The sequence below is a fragment of the Dipteris shenzhenensis genome, chromosome 7, assembly GCF_047967505.1.
Source record: "Dipteris shenzhenensis isolate YYH24624 ecotype China chromosome 7, Dip_SZ_1.0, whole genome shotgun sequence".
NCBI classification, from domain to species: Eukaryota; Viridiplantae; Streptophyta; class Polypodiopsida; order Gleicheniales; family Dipteridaceae; genus Dipteris; species Dipteris shenzhenensis.
Window position 1 is genome coordinate 42,503,335 of NC_141602.1, and position 16,784 is coordinate 42,520,118.

The 16,784-nt window shown below is 45.9% G+C and overlaps 1 protein-coding gene across 1 annotated transcript in view; it reads left to right on the forward strand.

Annotated features, from left to right (window-relative positions):
• The window catches only part of LOC147900370 (vacuolar protein sorting-associated protein, putative (DUF1162)), a 249,522-nt gene that overhangs the window by 183,958 nt on the left and 48,780 nt on the right, over positions 1–16,784 (forward strand). Inside the window, exon 33 of the mRNA XM_087376703.1 lies at positions 5,112–5,385. Within this exon, the coding sequence (XP_087232829.1) occupies positions 5,112–5,385 (274 nt within the window). The remainder of the gene's footprint in view (positions 1–5,111; positions 5,386–16,784) is intronic.

Consider the following 16,784-nt stretch of genomic DNA (forward strand, 5'->3'; position numbering starts at 1 on the left):
GCTACGCCTCCTAGGTGGGAGAGGGCTAAGAGCAAGAATTGATGTGGAAACTTCAGGTGCGTCAATGTCTAGCTAGAATGTCTCGGAGATGAGCACTTGACTCATGGGGAGTATTACGAGGTACCGATCACAAACCTGGCTTCTCAAAATGTCAGAACGGAATACTCTGCCTATCAAATTTTGCCCATGCTCTGCGGTGATGTCTAGTTGGAGAACTCTGAGCTCCTCTTTCGTAAAAGAAAGATTCACCCTATTGGTGGAGGTGGATGTGGACGTGGACCTGTCATCGCCATTACATTGATCAAGGATGAGAAGCCAGAGACTCAAATCTCAATTAAAACAATCTGACTCTTGCAGGGGAGGAAAGAGGAAGGGGTTGGTGAGAGGAAAGACAGTGTAAGAAGTGGTGGTTGAGTGACTGATTGTGACCCAGATGGCAAGGGTGCTGCAATTGAGGAATTGTGTGATAGCATGCGCTTGTGAAGCCTGCATACTTGCAAGTGGATGCAGTCCTTTTTTATGGATGCTAAGCCCGAATGGTTCCTAGACACAGAATACGTGACAGCTTGATGATGTCGTACAGCATTATTATGCTGAGTTGTTTGCTGCCCCTTCTCCCTCTTCATCTATAGAGGTATAAATGCCTGGGAGGTCTTTCTTTGAAATCAATTCTCTATGCGAATGAGGTGCATGCTTTGGAATTGCCATTCACTGACAAAGAGCTGAAAGCAGCTTGTCTCGGTTGGGAAATTTCGTCCGGTTTTGGAAACAAGTATTTTTGTGTCTTATTCTCAAAAAACTATTATGTAAACATTTGTCAAACTGGCAAAGCATTACACTCCTGCCTATGGTGTAAGAGTTGATTTCTAAAATGCTGATTTTAGCATATCCAATTTCTTGTACACTGGGTTGCACCCTATGTAGCATGGGTTTGTGCCATGCAAACAAATTATGGCATTGCTAATGCTTGCATTGGAATTCGATATGCTAAATACACCAGATAGGATGTCTTGATCATGCAATTGGATATTGAGAAATCATTTGACACCATTCGATGGGATTTCATTGTGGATGTTATGGCTCGGATGGTGGGCTTTGGAACTAACCTGCAACTCGTGGTCTATTGGCTTTCTGAAGATGAAACGGCACATTGCCTTTTATCTGATGCCCTATCATCTTCTTGGATTTTGAGTTGCTTGTTCATCAAAGGTTGTCCTCTTAGTGCCTTGCTATTTTCTATTGCTACTCATCCACTCTTGTTGCACATGGATGGCTTGGTCTAACAGCCGCCTTTGCATGGCATTGATTTTCTTGTCGGTGTGCCTTTTGTCCTTATGCAGATGACTATTTTGTCTTTCTCGGAATTCTGAGTCAGATATTCAGTACCTTATGCAAGCACTTGATTTGTATGGTCTTGTAGCTGGGCTGAAGGTGAATTTAATCCAAGCTCCTGCCTTTGCATGAGCATGACTGGCATCACCTTTTATGGCCTGGCATTTTGTTACCAACTAATCAGGTAGTGTGCCATTTGGGATATCCTATTGGTGGCATATTTCATTGCCACAGGAGAGACAGTGGGTGCTTCAAAAGCTAAATTTGTTTATTGGAAATTGTCAACTTGGCCACTTCATGTTCCCCTTCGGATTGTGCATCCATCATTATGGCATATGAGCAGTTTCATTTGCCACTTATTCCTTGGACTTCTTTGGACTCGACAAATTGATGTCCAAGATTATGGAGTTATATTCATACTCACGTGTTAGCTCGCAAGGCCATGCTGTCACTTAACCTTTTTGGGGCAACATCAGCCCTGGACCATTATGCTCTCTTGTTTGCTAGGTTCTCTTTGTACAGAGGCCTATAGTCATTGGATTGCTGCTATTTCAAATTTTATTTTTGGGCATTTATATGGCTGGATTCCTGGGTGTCCCTTTTATACCCGTTTGATTTAGGATTGGCAGCAGCTACTGGCTTACTTACTTTGGCCAGGTCGTCCTCCTCACCCTGGAAACACACTCCGGCAGTAGAGTATCCATTGGAGCAGATTATTTGATCACCCTTTGGCTCATCTTCAGCCTTGCAAGGCATATTTTCTGCATCGAATGGGTATTTCTACTGCTGTGCTGCATTCTTTTCGGCTGGTACCCCGCCTGTTTTCTACTCTTCCTTGGTTGCATTGGAAGTTGGATCGGGGGATCACAGGTTACTCCCCATTCCCTTTTGTAGATCCTTCAGTAAAAAAGGCTTATTGTTTATTACTTCTACAGCCCTAGATTCAAGAGTATGGTAATCGTTTTTGGTGCCTTGACAAGTCTCTTGCTTGGTGGAAGACTTGTCTCAAATGAATATGGAATATAGGCTCCCTCTCAAGCAACAGGGATTCTTGTGGTGCTGTTTGGTGGGTGCATTACCAGTTGGCTCTTTGTTGGTTGCCGGGCGGATTGCTTCCTTGGGCCACCCTACATGTTTGCATCCGAGGAAGATTGTACTACATCTTCTTTGGACCTGTTCTAGTGCTCGTGACTTTTTCTTCAGATTGGCAGCATTTCATCATGCCCACTTTCCTAGGATTTCTTTTGGCAGGCATTTCTGGTTATTTGGTTGATATGCCCATACGTCAAATTATGATCAGTTCTTTTGCTGATGTCATTTCTAGGCTCTGTGGTCCTTATATCATGCCCATAATATGGTTTACCGGCAGTCCTCGGTGGATGTTTATGCTTTCTTTCCGGCCTCTTTACATTAGTCTCTCCAAGATGCTCGGTTTCTTGGAGATTGACCTTTGGCCCAGCTAGAAATGTTTCATCATTGCTTCTAGTTTTCAGTAGTAGTTGCTCTCTTTATGGGGCAACTATGAATGTAATGAAATCTTTCTTTTTACTGTGTGTGAAGGAGTGGAAGACTGCACTTGTGTATGTATGTTAGTGAATAAGTGCTTGTGAGAGTGTAGGAAATGGAAGAGTGATTGTGCTTGTATGTTTGTGTGAAGAGCAAGCATGTGGGTTGAGTGGCGAATTGAGTGTGGTGAAGATGTGGGAAACTGTCTCTGCGTATGTTTGCGAATGAGTGAGTGTTTATCAGAGTGTCAAAATGGAAGAGTGATTGTGCTTGTATGTTTGTGAAGAGCGAGATTGTGGGCTGAGTGAGGAACCGAGTGTTGTGAGAGATGGTGTGTGTGTGTTGGGGGGAGGGGGGGGGGTGTACTATGCCCATGTGTATGAGTGTGTGTGTGTGTGGGTTGGAGCTGGTCGAAGCCTTCCTCTCTCTGCAGCGAGTCAGCTCGCCCCCTCCAGGGGGTCCTCAGCCTCTCATTAGGGTTCTATGAGCCTTCTGGCGGTTTCTTCTGGGTCGTGTTTCTTGCTGCGCTTCTTCTCTCTCATCATGAACCCCTTAGTCAGCCTTTCGGTCTGCGTGGAGCCTGTCTGTTGCCGCTGTACAGTCTCGGAGTTCTTCTCCCTTTCCCTCTCCTTTGTCGCCCTTTTTGTGTTCCCTGCATGCTGTGTATAGCCATCGAGATTGTAGAGTTCTCGTGGGCCTGTTTTTGGGGCTCTTTTCTCAGTTCTGTGTGACCTGTTTAGGCGCCTTCACGTGCTCTCTATTCGCCTTTCTCCTATCTCGTTTCTTGCAGGTTTTAGGCTCTCTAGCTTTCGTTCATAGCTGTCTAGACTTTGCCTTCCTACTCGCCTCTTTGGTCCACTTTCGTCTACTGCTCATAGCCCTTTTATCAGATCCGCACAAGTGTCTTTTTTTGCCTTCCTTTTCTCTCCTTGCTGGTCTCTACTCCTTCAGCTTCTAGCTACTGGGTAGAGTCTGATTTTTCTTCCTGAGACTCTGCAGTACCATCGAGGAGATCTCAAGCATCGTCAGGTCCTTTCTCCACAAGATCAAGAACACTGTCTGAATCCTAAGCTACAATCTTTTGCAGATACTTTACATGAGGGATTTTCTGAAATTAACAATGCTTGGACTGAGGAGTCAGCTCCAGAATATTGTGTCTTGGTTCCGGGCCATGTTCTCTATGCTCCAGTTATGAGCTTGGCTCAAAAGACAATGGTTTTGTTTTTCTCTGGAAGAATGCGTGATGCAGCAGATGTTGCTCAATGGTTAAAGTCTCTCTTGAAAGGATGTTATATTGCAGGCTGCTATAAAGCTGTGTGTGCTAGAGGCACAGTTAGGTGCCCATAAGCACTGTTAGGTGGTGGTAGATGCCACATAGGATGATTGAGAGATTCTAGGAGCTGATTGAGGAGATGATTGTGGAGCTTGGTGGCTCATGTAGAGGTGCGTACATATGGACCTCAACCTTCTTCATTCTATATGCAAGCATTCTCTTGTTTTGTGTTCAGCTTCATGCTTTTCTTTCACTTCTTCAACAGGGACAGGGGGCAGAGGGTGAGGCTAGAAAGGCGGAGTGCTGATGGTGAGGTTAGAAGGATGAAGTGGATAGGCTGAATGATGCAAGGCTAGAAGGGAGAAGTGGGGTGGGCTAATGGGGCTAGAGGCAGGGAACATAGGTGCTACTCAAGCAGGGCTGGTGGGTGCAGTGCTGATGGAAAGAGAGGAATGAAGCACAATGATGGCAAAGTAGGAGGTCTGCCCTGAGAGTTGGGGAGCAGATGGATCTTGTAGTAGTTCATCTGCACATAGTTCAGGAGAAGCAGTAGACCTGTTGTACACATATCGTTGGGCTCTTGGTCCTATTTGTCACTTTCGAATCTTACATGTTCTTTAGGTGGAAGTGGAATTCTCCATCTGCATCTGTCCGAATTTCCATAGGCTTTTACTATTTGACAACCATGGGAGTGTTTGTCCATCAATACTTTAGCAATAGTGAGTGCATCAGGATGTCCTCGAGCAAGCAGGCCGTGTTATCTAGAATCAGGCCCTCATAACGCATTTTGTAGCAGATATTCTTTGATAAGAGATTGTTAATTTCTGGACTTAGGTAGACACTACTCTGTCAAAAGTGCTGAATTTTGCTGCTGAAGTTAAAAAGGCCTCATCTAGAGGCTTGATTTGTTATAGGATACGTTGTGTAGTGATAGTTTGTTGGGGTTTTGTAACAATTTGCAAGATTCTGTTGTGCTTATGACTCCAGCATTTCTGTGCAGGCTTTTGCTAGTGTCCGTTCGGTTTGAGCAGCATGGTTGGGACTGGTCAGGAGGATTTGTGGCTGATCAGCTTGGAGACACACAGTTAAAAGTACGGAATTTCGTGACTGGTGCAACACAGATGTTGCGTGTGGAGGTCCAGAACGCATCTTCATTAGACAGTGATGTAGATGGCATCACAAGCACTGAAAACAGTTTAGGAACATATTTAGTTCTCTTATCTGATGATGAGAGTGGATTTATGCCATACCGCATTGACAATTTCTCTCTAGAAGTAAGTAACAAATCAACAACTAATATCTGGATTTGATGATATCTGATTTATCAATATGCAGTCGTGGATATAGTCAAGGAGGTTTGCTTTGCATTTCAGCTTCATTGATTTTTGTCATTGCTATTGTTATTTTGCCGAATCTTTTTTATACACTATAGTAGTGCTGTGCTGTAAGTACCATAAGTATTGTATCATCTTTGCCATTGTGCTGGCTATGTGTAGCTTTATCCTGTAGTTACTCTTAAGTAAATCAACCTGGAAAGAGTGTCAACTACATAAGGAATCCAAGAAAAGGATCCTTGTTATTATTCAGGGAAGCCTGGCTGTTTTGGTTCCAAGTGTAGAAAGAACAAGGTGGATGTAGACAAATGTGGGTCTACACCAATGCGGTAAACACTATACAAATCTTGCAACACACTAGACTTTAAAGCCGAAACAGTTCAAAGCCAAATAAGTCTGGATACGTCGATGAGTCATGGATAATTGAATGTGGGTCTTCTAGTCATTTCACCGCTCACAAAGATTAGCTCTTTCACCTTGAAAACAGGAATGGTAATGATGATGTTCAGCTAGGAGACTTAGCAATATACCAATATAGATGTTGGATACTATGTAATGCATACATACATATGTGTGTATGCACATATACATATACATTATATACATGCATACACACATACATACTTTTTTGGGTGAAACCACTGTATTTATATCAAGAAAAGTTTTTACAATGAGAATAGTTTAAAGAAAAGACTATTCTGAAAAATCAAAAGCAATGGGAAAACACCTCCAAAGATGATACATCCAAGTCATCATAATGACAAGCATCATACAGAGATTGCCGTAACGATGCTCTAAAAAACTCATAAGGTTGGAGCAATGGCTACCCCAAGACCACCTGATTCCTCTGCTTCCAAATGGTCCATAGTGCCCAGAACCTGGCCCAATGAAAAAAGAGAGAGTATTGGGCCTGTACTGTAGTAAGCCTGCCAAAGATCCAGAAATATTTCCCAAAACAATGACCAAGGAAACACTGTCGAAGACAGTGGGAAATATGGTCCAAGAGAGCTCTGGACTGAGGACAAAGCCATAAAAGATGTGGAACAGTCTCAGAAGAGCTGAAACACCTCAAACAATGAGGATTTGCAATCCTGCGCTTAGCCAAAGTGACACCCACTGAAAAAATGCCCACCAAACATCTCCAAAGAAACAATCTTTGCTTTAAAGGCAGTTTGTTTCGTCATAATAGTTGAAGATTTGACTTCCACCAAGAAAGAGATTTATGCAAATGCCAGAGAGTATTCCCATGCTGAGCAATCCATGGAGGAGGCAAAATCAACCTGTAAACTTTCAACATACATACTTTTTTTTTTTTTTTGGGGGGGGCTTTCAGCATACATACACATACATATAGGTAGTGTTACACACGCACACGCACAAGCACAAGCACAAGCACACAAAAACGCACATGCATACGTACGTGTACTTACGCACGCATTACTCTAGCCACATAAATCATTGTGTCTCACACATTGTGTGTGTGTGTGTGTGTGTGTGTGTTACAGGTGCTTCAAGATTGGCACCTTCAGTCTTCAAATACAAGCATCTCCTCTAGGCCTTTGCATTTATTGACTTCTATACAGGCTTATCGATTGATATTACCTCCTCCTTGGATTGCCCATCATGCTAATTCTCTATGGCATTTGAACAAGTCATTAGCCTGGTGGAAAGGAAAATTGCAATTGATATGGAAGTTGAAAATGCCATTGAAGCAACGACTATTTTTATGGAGATGTATTGTTGGTATTCTTTCAGTAGGGGTGAAATTGGCTCAAAGACGGATAGCTTCACCTCTTTGTCCAAGATGTCACCCTACATCTGAGAGTATTTCGCATCTACTGTGGTTTTGTTCATATTCCAGAAACCTTCTAGACAAAATCTCCTATTTCTTATCTCTCAGCACACAAGTTCTACAGGTTTTTCTGGATGTATGGCAAACTATCAGCATCTTTGTCACAGTATTCTCTTTTCTTCCACTAGATCAGATACTGGGCCTTATGGACCCTCTGGTTGCAGCGCAATCAAGCATATCTAAATTCTCCCCTTCAGCATCCATATGAGTTCTTCCGAGCCTCATTGCGGCAGTCATTATATGATGCTTGACATGAGGAAGATTTGGATGTTTCTTGTATTCAACTTTTCTTTTACTGCTTCTGATGCATAGGGCTTTGGCTCTCTTTTGAGCACTGCCCAGATGTAAATGAAAGTTTCATAATATCAGTATCTTGGTTTCACAAAAAAAAAAAGTGTGTGTGTGTGTGTAGGAGAGGAGAGCTCTAGCTATGGCGATTTCAGCCTTCCACCTGCTTCATGGCCTCTACAGCTGATTCCGCATCCTGCCATCCTGCCGTACAGGTTCCCGTGGCTTGCTATTGCCTTCCGCCGTACATCCCGAGCTTCTCCCCGCCTCTTCTAGGCTTTCTTGCATGTGTTGTGGGTTTCTTTTCCGCCTAGTCTTCATCCTCCTGCAGCTCCTCGTTTTCTTTGTGTGTGTTGTGGTGTGATCTCTGTTTTCAGCCGTACAGATTCCGTACATTTGTACGGTCGTCGTACAGATTCCATACGTTTGATCCCGTTTGCTTTCCGTACAGCCCCGTAGGCTTTTGCTGTACAGTTTTCTTTTCTGTTGCCCTTCTGTCCTGTCTGTCGTACAGTTTCCGTACAACTGTACGGTCGCAGTCCAGTTTCTCCATACAGTCCCTTCTCTGGTTTACCGTACAGCCTGTCAATCCTTCCCATGCCCCGTCTGCTTCTCTCCATTTGGTCCTACTGAATCCCTTAGCCTCAATGGCAGAAACAAGCAAGTATTATGTCAAGAGAGCACTCTCTCCTGAACCTAAAAGACAATCAAGGGAAACTTCGCCCCCCATAGCTTCTTCATCTGAAGATGCTTCCTATGTGTTTGACATGTTGAATGAGGATTTTCAACAAAGTAGAAGAGAATGGATTCTACCTGCTCCGGAACTCACTTACAAGATGAAGTTGCCTTCTCTTGTGCATCCTTTGAAGAAGCTCTCTCAAACTGCAGTGATCATCTTTTTCCCAGGCAAAATACCCTCGGCTAATGATGTGGGACAATGGGTGAATTCTCTCCTAGGTGGATGCTATGTAGAAGGAATCTATTTTGCCTCCCGAGGATTTTATGAAGTTCATCTTTTGGATGCCTTGACAAAACAAAAGATGCTGGAAATGTCCCCTTTATTTTTTGGTCGTCAAATGGTGCACATCATGCCCTGGTCCCCTAATAAGGACTACCAGAATCTCATCAAGCATCATTGCCCTGTATGGGTTGAAGTGGTTGATTTTCCAGATTACATGAGAATAGAGCTTCCAGGCTTAGCCATGACATTGGGACAAGTGATCTGTCCCCCTCGTCCCACAGGTAATAAAAATCGTTTTTGCATCTTATGGGATACTGATAGACCAACCCCCTCTGCTATTGCAGTTGAGATTGAGGGTGTTAATTTGGGAAAGAAATATTTCACTTTAAAATGGGGCATTTTTGCTGGAGCTTGTTTCTCTTGTCACAAGTTTGGGAACCTAGCTTCTGAGTGTCCGTCTATCCTTCATCCGCCTCCTCCAGCAGCTATTCCAAAGCCATCTAATAAAGGCGGTCAGAAGACATATGTGGAAAAGACTGAAGCGAAAGGAGTAAAGCTTTCAGTTCATACAGGGAGCTAGGCCAATTCAGCTCAAAACAAGGATAAAGGAAAAAGCAAGTTAGTGGAAAATAATTAATCTTCTCACGAGGGATGGCAGACTACAAAGAAGACGGTGCCTCTCAAACAAAGACCTCTCCAATCTCGTAATTGGGATGCTTCTGCTCCTTCTCCGAGTCAGCCTTCTACCTCTTCGAGCAACCCCATCTCAAAGGCATGGGTTAATGCAGTCAAGAAGGGTCTTCCACTTTATGAAGAAGATGATTTAGCCAGGGAATTGGATTCTGAGGGTCAGCAAGACCCTGTGGCAATGGCAGAGGCTTGATGCCTCCCTTTCTTTTTGAGGACTGTTCATCTCTTGTACATATTTTCATGTGTGCTTCTCTTAAATGTATTTCTTATAATATACAGGCCCTCTGCAACCAGAATAAATGGAGGCTCCTATGGCATTATATAAATAAAACTCATCCAGATGTTGTGTGTCTGCAAGAGCATAATCAGCATTCTTTTGCTGGCCAGCATGGGTTCTTTTCAGGATATTATATATTTTATGCAGGATCTGAACAATTCTCTGGGCTGTGTATTTTAGCCAGACATGATCTGCAGCCCTTGATAGCATATAATGATCTTGGTGGCCGATGGATGATTATCCAATGTATAATCAATGGAGAGATTTTTGAAATAGGCTCCTTGTATGCCTCTCAAAATTCAGCTTCTAGAGCTCAAATGTGGGACTCCATAAAGCAATATCCTTGGTCTTCAAATGCTCTACTTTGTGGTGACTTCAATAATTCTCCTAACTGGAAGGACAATACCACGCATAAATCCCATATGCTGCCCTATGAAATCCAGCAATGGGAACGTATGACTTCATAGAGCATGGCGTGTTGGGAGAGACCCCAACCGAGAGCAGCCCCTAGTCATTCGTTTCAGAGACTCACATGCTCGACTAGCGACACTCCGACGTCGAGCCGCTCTACGAGAGCATCCTACCCTGTCCATGGATGAGGATTTGCCACCACTACAGATTGAGGAGCGACGAGTTCTTCTCCAGCAGCGGGATGTTGCCCACAAGGAGGGAAAATGGGCCGTGGTCCGAGATAGTAGGTTATTGATTGGCACCGGTCGGGCTCCCACCCGTATTCCCTAGGGGGACGGGGCCTATGACATTCAGGTTTCTGAGACCCTAGCCTGCACCATTTGGAATTGTAATGGTACCTTATGGTCGGACCCAGGGAACTTCTCGGAATCTTACACAGGATGAGACATAGTCTTTTACACGGAGACACACCAGAGCCCAGAGCGTCCACTACCTATAGTCGGTGGCTACACATGGGAGTCAGCTTTTAGGGATGAGACGAGGGATACAGGAGGAGTTCAAGGATCAGGTGGGGTCGCAGTATTGTATAATTCTTCCCTCACTAGAGCCATCTGCGTTGAGAGGAAGGACGCACCCTCCCGATTCATGTGGATCTGGATCCGAGGCACAACCACTCGTGACCTTTTCATAGCAATATGCTACTTCCCGCCAGACACATCCCACTTCGCCAGAGTGGCACGAGAGGAGGGTGAGACATCGCCATATGCACCCTTACATCAGGATATCCGAGACCTTTCAGCTTGCGGGGAAGTTCTCCTTGTTGGGGACTTCAACACCAACACGATGCGCCAAGCACCACTCCTGGACTTCCGAGACGACTCTATCATGCTACCAGACATGGACCTAGATGCAGCAGGTATGACCAGGATCTCATCGGACCGACACGGGTCTGTTACACGGAGCTGATCACACATACCTATTCTTCACTATCGCCACCCCACGCACCACATATGAAGCACGACACCTACCACGACATACACTTTGATCACAGCCTCTCCCCTGCCTACTCTGGACGCCTAAATAGACTCCTAACCTACATCGATCACATACCACTCATAGAGGAACGTGCTGGCCTAATTAGTCGCACACTCCACGAGGCTGCCCTCCAAATCTTTCCCCACACCACACGGTCCACTAGACCACCACCTCTTGGTTATGTACCCTGCAACAACTGGTACGATGCGGAGTGCAAGGCTTTTCGCCGACAACTCCGACTTGAAACTAGGTGTCACCTCCCGAACACACCAGACACGGTACGCACGTACCAACGTCTTGTATGTCGGAAGAAGCAGGCATTTCTTTGTCGAAATGAGAAGCTGCTGAACATCTTGTACAGCAACAAGTCTAAGGAATTTCGGTGGAGATTCCTTGAGCGTAGGTCTCCATCACCCCTCATCGACACGAGAGTTTGGCACACGTATGCACGCCATCTTTATGATGTCCCACACCAGCCTACTCTAGATCTCATACACACACCTCGCCCCACCACTTGCACGTTGTTCACCAGAGGGGGAGTCAAGGACACGATAGTGAAACTACACAATGGCCGAGCTAAGAACCACGAGGGGCCATGCATTGAGTTTATCGCATATGGGATGGACACGTTAGCCCCGATCCTAGCAAAGCTAGTCAATGACGCTGTTTTCCTTGGCTTCCCTCGCACTTGGACACTCAACACCATCACCCCCATCCACAAGGCAGGGGATCCCAGGGACCCGAGTAACTACAGGACTATCATGATTGGACTTGTGATGTCCAAGATCTATGCAGCAGTATTGGATGCGTTGGTCAGCCTGCCCGCAGAGATGAGAGGGCTTAGAGCAGTGGGTCAGGCCGGTTCAGGCGAGACCATGGGACTATGGATCACATACTCACACTTAGGAGTGTCATAGAGGAGGCTAGATCATGGAAGGAGAGGGTATATTGCTGCTTTGTGGATTTCTGCAAAACCTTTGACACAGTAGCTTGAGCTCGACTCATCACACGCCTACAGGCACTGGGATTTGATCAGGAGATCATCAGGGCAGTCTTTGCACTTTATGAGAGAGTCTCAAGCCGAGTTCGGACAGGCGTAGGTTGGACATATGAAATATTGAGTACCATAGGGGTCCAGATGCTTTTTATGCAGAGGAGAGCCTCACGGAGGATATTTTACAGATTTGGGTTTCTCACATACAGGGTGTTGTCGTCCCCCCATCTCAGGTAGCTAGAGCCATATCCGGAATTAGTGACTATTATCATACAGTCGCTGAGTCCAGGAGACGTGAGATTCTCAGACGTGAGGTTTGTATACGCCAGCAGTTAGCGTCCCTTCAGAGGGAAGAGGAGAAGAGGCCCACTGATGCTTGGACTCAGGAGCGCCTTGCTACAGCAAGGGCTCATATGCAGACATTGTTGGATCAGAGAGCAGAGTATGCCTTTCATGCACGGGAATCATTCTGGATTCAGATGGGTGGCAAGGTCAACAAACACTTCTTCTCTACTCATGGGCCCAGACATAGTAGAGATAGTGTCTCGCAGCTTGTTGAGTTAGACGAGGTTTTACAGTCAGATCCGGATGCCGTCATGCATATAGCCTCAGAATTTTTTGCATCCCTTCTTACTGCAGATCCGGGCACACAGGCCATAGATGATGCCAGAGAGGTTATTTGGTAGTGTATCCCTGTATTGGTGAAGGATGAGATGTATGTTTCTCTGGATGCACCTTTCACGAATGCAGAATTCAAGACTGCATTGCTTGCCCTTCACAAGGGCAAGTGCCCAAGTTCGGATGGACTTACCCTTTCCTTTTTTATTACTTTTTGGGAGCAGATTGGTGATCACATTACATCAGCCCTGCAGGGCGTGTGGGACTCTGGTGAGATGCCTGATTCACTTACAGATGGTCTCATTCATCTCATCCCAAAGGGGGTAATAGGAGTCTAGTGTCTCAGTGGAGACCCATCACTCTATTGGGCACTTTTTACAAGATTCTGGCAAAAGCCATCAATCTGCGGCTACAGGTTTTTCTTCCAGATTTGATTCATGACACGCAGACAGGGTTTGTGCATGGCAGAAGTATTTTTGATAATGTTTTTCATTTTGGGAGGCCTCAGAATGGGCCATGCAGAGCCGCCAGAGATTGGCCATTCTACTCTTTGACTTTGAGAAAACCTACGACAGAGTAGACTGGGATTTTTTAGAGGGTACTCTATCTCGCTTTGGTTTTTCAGATGCATGGATTAGAGGAGTATCCTCTCTCTACAGATCAGCCCATAGCCAGGTGCTCATTGGGGGGTAAGAGGGGACAGATTTCAGATTTCCAGATCAGTCCGCAATGTCCTCTTGCCCCTTTTCTTTTTCTGTTTGTGGCGGAAGCTATGAGTATCTACCTTAGATCTCAAGCTGATATTTATGGGCTGAGGCTTCCTATCTGCCGGGAAGAAGAGCTCCTGGATAGTGAGTTGGCAGATGACACGGCTGTTTTTTTGGATGCCTCCCCCAGGACACTCACTTCCTTCCGGACAACCTTGGATTTATTTTGCACGGCTGCAGTTGCACACATTAATTGGCATAAATCCAATGGTTTCTAGATTTGCGATGATGACACCCCGGATTTGGGTAATGATATTGGCTTTACTTGGGTACAGAGGGGCGTCTTCGTCAGATATTTGGGCTGCCAGGTTGGGGTGGGCATCTCTCCTTCACAACAGTTTGCTCCGGTGTTGGAGAGTATCAGAAGAAAGCTCCTTTTCTGGAGCTCAGCGAAACTTGACTTGGCTTCCAAGGTGGTGGTGGTTAACCAGGTTCTTCTAGCCATAGCATGGTTTGTATGCTCTTGTTGGTGCCACTCTAGGGATTGTATCAATTAGCTTAAGAGGCCCGTACGAAACTTTTTATGGAGTGGTCTAGATGGCACAACTGATGTTACAGCCAGGGTGGCTTGGGAGACCTTGATTCTTCCTACAAGAGAAGGGGGTTTGAATATCATCGACCCGGATCTATAGTGCAAAGCCCTACTCTGCAAGGTCGTTGTGAGAGGACTTATACCAAGGCAAGAGCCTTGGAAGGATTTCCTTATTAGATGCATACAGTCTCGCACGCCCACCTCTGGAGAGGATTGGACACATAGTACCAGATGGGTTTTCACCACAGCCCACCTCAGATCTCCCTCTTTCCCTCTTATGGTTGCTATCCTGAAAGCATGGGCCAGCTTCAGAAGTACTCTTTGCAGGATTCCCCCTTCCACCCGTGAAGAGATTGAAAGGCAGCCTATCATGTGGAACGACAGTATTTTGGATGAGCATGGCAGACCACTTGGAGCTTCTCCTTACATGCAGTGGCCAAGATGGGAGAGGGGCCCTCCATCTACTGTGGGAGCATGGAAAGCCTTCAGGAAGCTTCCTGCAGATCGACATGCCCAGTTGGTTCTTAATCTCAGAGGGAGTGCAGGGAGAGTCCAACAGATTGATGCAACCTTGCCCTTGGATTGGGTGGACACAGATGATATGCCTATTACTTGCTCCACTTGGATGGGGGCTTTTTCTAGATTGGGAGTTCCTTTACAGGTGATTGCTTTTCGTGACACTCAAGAGGATGCCTTAGTCTTTGTTGTTTCTTCGGGGGGCAGGCTGTCTAAATCCACAGATGATATCTTGTTGGAGGTACCGTTTAAGCCAGTCAAGATAGTGGGCTTCATGGAGCATGGCTCTCTCTCATATGGTACTTGGATCCTGACCCGCTTCTCATCGCCCTGGGCTCATGGAGGCTGTGGCTCTATGGAGGTGTCCCAATTAAGTTTTTGCAGTGGGACCTTGGGGAATGGGAATGGATCGATGAAGGGCACGGAGAGAAGGGCATCCCCTTCTTTCGTTACACGGTCAGTAATGCCAAGAAATTGCAGCTCAGCTGTAGGGGTTGGAGGCCTACCAGAGCTCATCATTGGAAGAACTTTCAGATTTCTGCTGACTTGCAGAAATTTTTTTGGCAAAGGCTCTGGAAATCCCACCAGAATAGAAAAATCACTCTCTTCTTTTGGCTTTCTATTCATGGTGGGATAGCGGTGAACCAATGGAGATCTAGGTTCGGAGCTGACCCTTCTTGCCCTCGTTGCCTTTCTGCTTTGGAGACAATACAGCACGGCCTTTGGGATTGCAGACAGGCGAGAATCATATGGAAGGGTATTGCAAGACTTTTCAGCACTTTTGTTCGCCTACCCCTCTTCATGACCTGGGGATCAGTGGCTTGACTTACTCTTTCAGGGCCCCAGGTCTTCTTTGAGAGACTTGACTCCTGTTGGGCTCTTCACATCCGACGACATCTTGTGGAGTCGTGCTCTCTAGAGGATGTTCCAGCCACTCTCTTCAGAGCTGCTCATTCCTCGATTGACTCTCCATGGTAGATCTTAGCTAGCATTGCAGCATGGTACATTTGGAGAGCTAGATGCATTGAGGCACTGGAGCGTTCTTAGGTTCACCCTTCTCAGATCTTGGCCAGTACTTGGACAGATACGGTACACACTCTGATGGCCATTTGGGTGACCATGCAGGGATCATCTCGAGCAGCCTCCTCCAGGAGTTTTACTTTTCTCAGAGATTGGAGAGACTCTCCCTTCTTTGCTGAGACTTCTACAGGGTTGACTTGGCATTTTCAGCCTCAGCCTTGGTTTCTTTCTACCTCATTCCTCTGAGGTGTTTTCATTACATGCTTAGCATGTTGTATTTCCGCATAGAGCTTGCTCTAGCGAGTTTCTTTCTTACTTAATAGAAGTCTCCTTTTTGCCAAAAAAAAAAAAAACAAGGTTGTCCCTTATCACCAATCCTGTTTGGCCTCTATATCGATGAGCTTGAGACTTTCATGGGGGCTTCCGGAGGGACCTGTTGCTCACTTGCCGGGATCATCATCAGGATTCTTCTTTATGCAGATGACGTGGCACTCTTGTCGTCCACACGCGAGGGGCTTCAGCGACACCTGGATGCACTGCAGGCTTTTTGTTTATCCCATGATTTGGAGGTCAACCTTGGCAAGACCAAGGTCATGATCTTTAACACCTCTCGAGCAAACATGCAACGGAAGCAATTCACTTTTGGTGGGTCACCAATTGAGATCATATCCTCATACACTTACTTGGGAGTCATCTTCTCCGGCCCGATCTTCACAATGAGACCAGCGATGCAGGTCAGACTGAGTAGGGGATACGCCTCACTGGGTCGGCTAGAGAGACAGTGCTTCCACTCCCACTTCCAGGACAAGGCTCTTCTCTTCGACTCCTTGGTCCGACCAATCGGTATGTATGGAACCCTTGTTGGGGACCTAACATGTTAGAGATAGAGTAGACACGGGTGGAGCGCTTGCAAATCCTCATGCTCTCACGGATGATCCGGGGGAAACCATCTGTACCACATCACATCATTCAGGCCGAGTTTGGTGCTTCTCCACTCCAGCTAGATGCAGCCTTTCAGACAATCACATATCTACACTGGGTTAGATCATATGGGGACTGCACATCAGGGAGACAGTGGCTCTCGATTCCTCCATGAGATTGGCAATAGAGGGAGATGAGCGATTTTGGTATGCACAGACTCACAGATGGTTTGTGAGACTAGGGTTTCACATCGATAGGATACCTCCTTTTCAGTACAGTTTATATGCCCCTATGGTACTCCCACCCACTATCCCGATCGGGCCATACACCAGCCAGGTCATTCGAGAGGATCTCCTGCAGCTACATACCTTTAGGACCTGGTTTGAGCCGAGGGAGCTTCCAGTGAAGCTGAGTTTCTACAAAGATTATTGTCTTCATGTTTCGGAGGAGGAAATTC